At 38.1% G+C, this 8060-nt stretch overlaps 1 protein-coding gene across 9 annotated transcripts in view; it reads right to left on the bottom strand.

The window, feature by feature from the left end:
* Positions 1-1160: 1160 nt before the first annotated feature.
* The window catches only part of LOC117648282 (transcription factor 12-like), a 134911-nt gene continuing 128011 nt past the window's right edge, over positions 1161-8060 (bottom strand). For 5 of the 9 annotated variants that reach the window (XM_034390734.1, XM_034390724.1, XM_034390742.1 and 2 more), the window contains 9 exons: positions 7673-7732; positions 6881-7063; positions 6666-6774; positions 6472-6586; positions 6280-6369; positions 5268-5345; positions 4601-4746; positions 4369-4517; positions 1161-4281 (listed from right to left, as the gene is read on the bottom strand). In XM_034390734.1, the coding sequence (XP_034246625.1) occupies positions 4231-4281; positions 4369-4517; positions 4601-4746; positions 5268-5345; positions 6280-6369; positions 6472-6586; positions 6666-6774; positions 6881-7063; positions 7673-7732 (981 nt within the window). In that variant the 3' untranslated portion in view covers positions 1161-4230. The remainder of the gene's footprint in view (positions 4282-4368; positions 4518-4600; positions 4747-5267; positions 5346-6279; positions 6370-6471; positions 6587-6665; positions 6775-6880; positions 7064-7672; positions 7733-8060) is intronic. The other 4 variants (XM_034390750.1, XM_034390788.1, XM_034390772.1 and 1 more) reach the window with 3 other exon arrangements.

The raw sequence follows: 8060 nt of genomic DNA, 5'->3' as shown, positions 1-8060 counted from the left end.
GTATCAACATCGGCAAACAGCTACCAATGTCTCGGCGGCTGAGAGCGCAGAGGAAGTAGACGCTCCGAGTAAGCACTTGGATTCGAATCCCAGGTGCAGGAACATTTTCCTCAGTTGTCTGCTTGAATTCGGTACCATCACTCTAAGTTTGGACAAGCAATCATCATTTGGTGCCTCGGTGGCTCAGTGGGCTGAGGTGTCGGTCGTGGTTAGAAATACTTAGGTTCAAATCCCGACTGGGCGTGTATTTTCCGCCGCAAGCACTGCTTTTGCAGCAGCGTGTCAAATGGGTGGCCTACCTTGACGATGCCGTCGGTCCCCAACCCATCTCAGCGTGTCAAATAGGTGGCCTACCTTGGTGGCGCGACACTATGTAGCTTTCTCTCTCAGATGCATGAGCGCGAAGTCCCGCCATTCTGACCACGAGCAGAGGCGGAGCTGGAGTCATTGGAGCATGCGCCGCTCACTGGTCATTTCGGCCCTAAACTATGTTTTTCCTGGCGAAAACTGGATTGCTTTGAGCATGCGCCGTGAAGGTCGGCAACCCATCGCCCACAGCTCTTGACCGTACCGCAGCTCAACTTGCAATGTCATTTTCACACCGAATAGAATGCGTCAAAGACCATTGGACAACGGATGTCTGTTTCTAAGACCCATAGCAACGTTCCATATGAATTTCAGACAGATCGGCGGTGGTCGACCGTTTTCGTCGAAAAAATGTTGGTCTTTTCATGTTTTGGGCAAAGAATTTAAAATAGCCCAAATTCGGGTATGTTGTGCTGGAGTACTCTCCCTAGACTCCTGACACTATTTCACTGGTCATCTAAGCCCTGAACGGTGTTTTTCTGGCGAAAAACTAGAATGCTTTTGAGTGTGCGCTGTAAAGGTAGGCAAGACACTCTTCACAGCTACTTCAACTCAACTTGCATCATGGGGAAAGTCATTTTCACACCAAATAGAATGTGTCAAAGACCATTGGGCGCTGGATGTCTTTATCTGAGACCCATAGCAACGTCCTAAACGAATTTCAGACAAATCTGAGGAGGTTTCACTAGAAACGTTTACGTATTGAAAGTAGTAACCCATTCTTGCGTCTTTTGTGGTGTGTCTCTTTTCCTTCAGCAATAACATCGGAATGGGGTTGAAGAAAAGAAATGCAATATGGAAAAATGGCACATATATTTTCAGAAAAGAAAAGAATAAAAAAACATTTGCACTTAAAACAGTTCTCTCACTATAACGGAAGAATATGACAATTTCTTTAAGGCTGTGTTTTTATTTTTTTTTTAGAAATGAAAACAAAAGCCAAACTGTTTGCTGCATTAGTTTGATCCCCTTAGAAGCTTCGATGGTTTTACATAAAACTTGCTTTGAAAATTTCACATCCATAAAGAATTGCATTAGTTGATTTACAATTGTATGCACATATTCCTTTCTGTAAAAAAATTACATAATTTAGTGCAGTACATAATAAACGCTTTAACATCATCATTTAGTAAGTTTTAAACCGCAACAGAACAGTACTTCCAACCTAATGAACACAGTATTTGATTTTCTAAGAAAAGGAAAATAATAATAAAAAACTAAACGACAATCTCTCTAACTCTCATTCACTCTCTCAATCTGGATTTGGGTAAGAGCACTAATTGTGTAATTATAAGTTTAACAACACACTCATACATCATGAAAAATACAGTATTATCATTATTTTACTATATGTAATGCTATTACTTTTTACATAGTACATTCAAATCATTTCATGCTTGCTCCAAAGGTTTGGTTTAATCCTCCCTACTGACAAATCAAACCTTATTAACAAACATTGTACATTAAATCAATCACATATTTCGTATTCACAATGTGGACGTTTCTTTCTCCAATATTCAAATTTACAATGTACACTTTCTAAATAAAAAAATGCTGCTTGCATGTTTTAAGACTGACTGCCCTTACAATCTCTTTAGAAATGAAATTAAAGACACCCTTGCCTCAGTTGACATGGTTTTCAACACACAAAATGTAACATATATGCATTTACTCCGCATCAGAGAAAATAATACCTGTCATTATGATAAAACTAGGATCAAAATGGGAGGAGACATGATCCTGGAGCTGAAAACTTCCATAATAGTCATGGTAGGTTTAGCACTGCCCTCAAATAAATTACTAACAAATAATTTGGCCTCTTTAAGGCAATATTTTGGAAGATTATGCTCTTACAATAATAATAATGATAATAATAATAATAATGAGGAACAAGTACGTTTAGGTACTTTTAAAAGCTTTTAATACAGAGACTGGCCCCAAGAGCTCAATCATGTCTAAGCCCCAGTCATGCAGGAAAACAGCTTTTGTTTCACATCTGTGCTGCAAGTTTGATTTCATTCATAGGAAAAAGAGAAGCAAAATTGAAAACCAACACTCTGCTTTAAAAAAATACTGACTGAAATTTAAAATTCTCCAAAAGTCAAAAGCATGGAATTGCAGCTAACTTAAAAAAAATAAAAAAAAAAAAATAAAAAAGATGACACATAAACTTACACAGATATAAATGCAAACAGAAACAATGCCTATCTAGTTTGAAAAGACAAGAAAAGTAAAGAACTTAAAAGCTACATCAGCAAACAATTGTAACAGTCATTTAACAGGCATCATTAAGAAGTCCAGTTCAATAGGAACAGCATCATAAGATAAATTAAATAAAATTAAAATGAGAGAAACCAATTGAACAACAGCTTCATGACAAGGCATAGAGAAACTGCCACAACATGCAATAAGCTTTGGTTTCCTTACTGTAGAATGAATGCATTCTTTTGCCTGAGAAACAACCCTCAGAAGCACTATACAGTCATAAAAATCAAGCAGAACACTTTTACGATGATTTTTTACCAGTTCTATTCATAATAGAACAGGAAATTTTTCTGTGCAGTGTTCCTTTGGTTTAATTTCTCATTTAGTCAAGAATTGAATTGATCAATTCTTTGGTCAGTAACAAAGCACAAGGAAGTGAAAATGACTTGTCATAAGTCCTTGTTCCTGTGCTTTCTACAGAGCAAAGAATTGTTATGAAAAGGCATGTCTAAATACAAGTTCAGTTGAGAAACAAACCAATGATAAGATCCTTATCATTGCTTGCAAGAATATGAATCTTACTTTGGACTAAACATGCTAGGGATGCACAACAACACAGGTTTGAAAGAAAAAAATAAAACAGTAATAAAATTTTCCTATGCATGATCAGTTATAATACATCTATAAAGTTACAGCCAAATTCTGGCAAAAGGAGCAAACACATGAAACCATTACCCTGGGCAAGATAAAGAGAAGCAATGAGGCAACCGTGTCTTTCATCTTATCTAAATTCCGTACAATCACAGGCACAGCCCAACACTTGCTCTTGATGCTTATTGTACTTAAATTCATGATGACAAATCTAGGTCAATGGTTGAATTTTATTTTTGTTTAAAAGGATACAAAACAGAGAAGCCACTGATATGGCTTCTAGAAATAGTCTCTCACAGGTACAAACACATTTTTCACAAGTGTTAAGTTGACGCGAGACAAAGTAAGTTAGGAAGAGAGCCAATCACAAAACAAAGATGATAGCTATGAGATGATCAAGCACCACCTTGAGTAACCCACAAACACAAAAGAATTGATAACAAAATTTAGAGCTTGGAAGCCAATGACTAAAATGCATGTAGGTCATGACTCTTTATCACAATGGGTGAAGTGCTTGCATCGTTTACAGGTACTGGTGATGCCAAATGGTCAGTAACAAGTACTATGTATAACTAAGTGTAGGACCTGTAATTGCACGAACAATATACACAATCTCATCATTAAATCAGCTTCTGGAACAAAGCCAACACAATGAAAATTTAATGACATTTGACATCATGGTGAGTATGTTTATTTACAGGGCAACAGACAACTTTCACAGTACATGCACCTTGGCAAAACGGTGCTGTGATGCCAGACAGACAGAAAATCAACACTTCTCCACTAGATACATAACATTTTCCCATTCACTTTTGTCACAGGTGAACATTTCATAAAATGTCATTACACTTTGTCCACAGGTTCTAATTTAAGTTGTACTAGGCAGAAACATCACTCGACATGATCTTCTTTTTTCTTTCATAGAAAAAGACAACAAAAATAACTCCACGCAGTGTGCTTTTGGTATGGCTTGATTGAAGAACAGAGGTTCTATCTTGTCTTTATGTGCTACTGGGGCCCAGGCGGATTGTGTTGCAAGGTTGATGGGGGACCCTGCAACTAATAAGGGAAGAAGACACAATTAATACTCAATAAACCACCAATCCAATTTATCAGTAATAAGTGAGAAGTGGGGCTGAAACTTACCGGTGGCATGGTGTGGTAAGGTGGCTGAACCATATGGGGCCCAGGTCCGTGTCCTAGATGGTGCCCTCCCCCCAGCTTTGGTGTATTATCTTCGGCCTTCTCTTCCTCCCGTCTCTTTAGGCAGGCAGCTTTGGGATTTAAATTTCGTTCTGAAACACAAAACCATGCAAATATTTAAGACATAGTATCAATCAAATTTGGATAACAAGAGTAATTGAGAAAAATATCTTACCCCGAACTTGCTGCTCAAGCGACATTATCACTTCTACAGCCATATTTAATATGCCCAACTTCGTCTGAGGTTTGTCCGTCTTCAAGTGAGACATACACATTCGTCCTAATTCCTTTAGGGCTTCATTGATGTCTCGGATACGTATCCTGATAAGAAAAGACACACATAAAGGGTTACTATAAGCTTTAGTTTCTTTAGCAGCCTGTGTTTTCATTTGGAAAACTGCACATAGTTATTAGGACTCAGTGACTTCTCATGCATTCTACAAGTAAAGATGAAAATAATGTTCAAAAGCAAGAATTATTTTAAAGAGACTAACAGTGAATAATAGAAAAATTGTGAAAGCATGTAATCCATCTAGAACAAAGTAAGTAGTAAATGCACCAATGAACACCCTCGACTGACAGTAGATTGATTCATGAAAGCATTTGGATTTGACTAAGAGATCTTTCTCAAGTTGTTCTGCAACATTATTCCAAGAGACCCCAGGGACCCAAAGAAAAAAGGCATTTTTGATAATGCTATGGAAGCTGGTCTACTGTTTGCCTAAAGTAAATGGATCCCAATGCAAATGTAAATATACTCCTAGAACCCAGTGGAGGCCTAATAATGGCTACACTCCATTGCGGAGTGCTCTCAGCAGCTTCATGACAACCTCGACAATTACCTCTCTCGGGCATTGTTGGCTTGCCTTCGTTCCTTCTCTCGATGAGCCTTAAGAACCGGGTCATCAATATCGTCCTCGCTTGAGGGAAAAACAAAACGCCATCAGAAAGCGTGTCTTTGAAATATCATGGCCAGTGACCTTCACGGTTCAACCCTCTAACCACTCGGCACCCATTCCAGCTTTATAGAATCGTTCTATGACACCAGCAATAATCGGCACAGAACAAAATCCGACAAACTCAGAAGGTGGAAAAGAAATTCAAAACTGTAGTAATTACATGTTTTCACCAATATTCACTGTTGCTGCTTTTTCGTTCAGCGCTTTCCAAGACAACAGCAATCAAAGAGTCCAAGATGTTGAACATAAATTATCCACTAGAGAAATGCTACCACTTGTAAATTTTGCAGTCCCTTAAAGTGTTTTGATGTGCCTTACACACAAATTAAAATATGCAGAGTGCATATGTATTGAGTGCTTTTAGGACTTGAACCATGAAAAGTGCACTGCATAAAAGCTGATTAGCAACACATATTTTAAAACAGCTATTCCTTTAAGTATATTATTACAAAGAAACGGAGGAGCTGTTTTAAATTTATGTAACCATACAACAATTTATCAAGTCCAGCTCTGGCTTAAAAAATGAAGTATATATTACTTTACTTCTTTCAGTAAACCAAAGAGCAAATATTTCAAGTCCGTTCTCTTCAAATGTTTTGAAAAATATTCAGTTCATACTTTAAAAGGAATGAATGGAGGCGAGAGAAAGTGCAGGGAGATTATGGGATTAAGCTAGGTTCACAAAATTCTCCTGAACTATGATGAGAAAGTACAACTTTGAAAACTAAACCTCCCACCAGCCCCCAAATAATAAAAATAAAAGCATGCTCTCATTCAATGAATGAACAAATGTGAAGTGTAGATATATTGAACAGTTCAGATTACCAAGACGAATTTGGCTACATCTCAAACTATGGAATATGGAGAAAGTTGCATGAAAGATTGTAAGACTTACCTTTCTCTGACATTGTTGGCTTGACGTCTTTCTTTCTCCCTGTGCGCTTTAGTTGCAGGATCTTCATTGTCATCATCCGCACTTGAACAACTGCAGGCACACAAAAGTTTGTTAGTTAGTGTAAGAACAAAACATTTTCATATTCTACAAACAAAAAACCACCATAAAACGTGTATGGTCAATTCAAAGTACCTTCGTGATCTCTTTGATCCTGCTTTATTGCTTGAAGTTGAATTAACAAGGCTTCCGAGAAGGTCGCTGCTACTTGGTTTAGTGTCTGTGCTGTCTGGTGGGTCTTTTCGTTTTCCTGAAAGCAAACAACATAAGTGAAAACAGAGTCTAAAAGTTACAGGAATCCAATCACTGACATAAAAAATAAAACTTACTGCCTCGCTCTAACTTTACTGGGGCCTCATCTGGAGTTGACGATAGCCCAGGGTATGATCCTTGGGGTAAAGGCACAGTACTGCCAGGGGTCACTGGATGTGCATTGGCCTGCAAAAGAATGAAGAGATTTGAATAAAACAAGTTGAAGTGAAGAAGACATGAACTAAACAGCTATGGAAGTGAACAACATGATGATGAAGTGAATTTCACTTACCAGGTGGGGTTCTAAGGAAGGGTCGTGATGGTAATTTGGGGGTTGAAGGAGACCATTGGTGGAATGTGTATGATGCCCATGATGTGGTGGTAAAGGAAGACCATGGCCCAGGAGCTGCTGGCTCTCAGCATGGTTCCTCAAAACATTTATGGCATCATCCAATCGTTCTTCCATGCGAGTTCCCTAGAGGCAAAAACCTTGGTAAGAACATTGCTGATGCATTGAGTTGCAAGGGAACAATGGTAGGGTTTGGTTAATTAAGTTAGAGAGAAGAAAGCTGAGACGCATCCTGTTGATTAGTCCACAGTGAAGGTGATTGCAGAAAATATAGAGCACTTATACTCCGACACAAACAGGAAGAGCACCCAGAGGCAGGAGTAAGGAACTGCTACCGCTTTGTCACAACTGCAACACTGGTGCTACACTGGTCTGGTCTTGATCTGGGACTCTGGGGGCTCCATTTCAACAAGCACCCTTCTCATTTGTGTCAGATTACAGTGTGAGAGACAAAAGAACAGGTTCAGAAGTTACTTTCCATGTAAGTTAACAACAAGATTAGTAAGATTTCTGAAAATATCAGATGAACTATTGCATTTGTTTCCCAAACGCAGTAAAGAACAAGGAACACAACACAGGTACTTCATCTTTAGCATTAAACGGTTGCAATCAATACTAAGGCAGCTTTGCTAGCAAAGCTTTGAAAATGAAATAGAAAAGGCAGGCGGATCTCACTAAGCAGAAAAACAAATGAGACTGATAAACAAAAAAAATGACAAATGATGCATGTCTTACTTCACTATGATCCCGAAGGAACCCAATCGCTGCATCCAATCTTTCTTCAAGGGGCGCGCTCTGTTAGTGTGTCAGGAGCATGTGCCAAACAAAACAAAAACAAAAAAAACCAAACAAATCAAACAACGAAAATTAAAAACAAACTAAAAATAAGGAACATAATCCCAAAAAGCTACAACTTAAATCATAAAGAAAAAACGTATTTCAAAAATCATGCACTAGAGTTTCAATAAAAAATTGAGAGTTCACAGAAATAAACATCAAACTAAGCACGATTAAACTTGTCCAAGAATGAACTTGAGCTCTATTAAAGCAAATATAGAACAACCTAAAGCAGAGCAAAGCTTTTAAAGATTCAGAAGTACCATAAGTCAGACTTGAGTGAACA

This window comes from Thrips palmi, unplaced genomic scaffold (genome assembly GCF_012932325.1).
Source record: "Thrips palmi isolate BJ-2018 unplaced genomic scaffold, TpBJ-2018v1 HiC_scaffold_10, whole genome shotgun sequence".
Taxonomy (NCBI): domain Eukaryota; kingdom Metazoa; phylum Arthropoda; class Insecta; order Thysanoptera; family Thripidae; genus Thrips; species Thrips palmi.
Note: the sequence above shows the minus strand (reverse complement) of the source record. Positions and strands in the feature narration are given on the sequence as shown.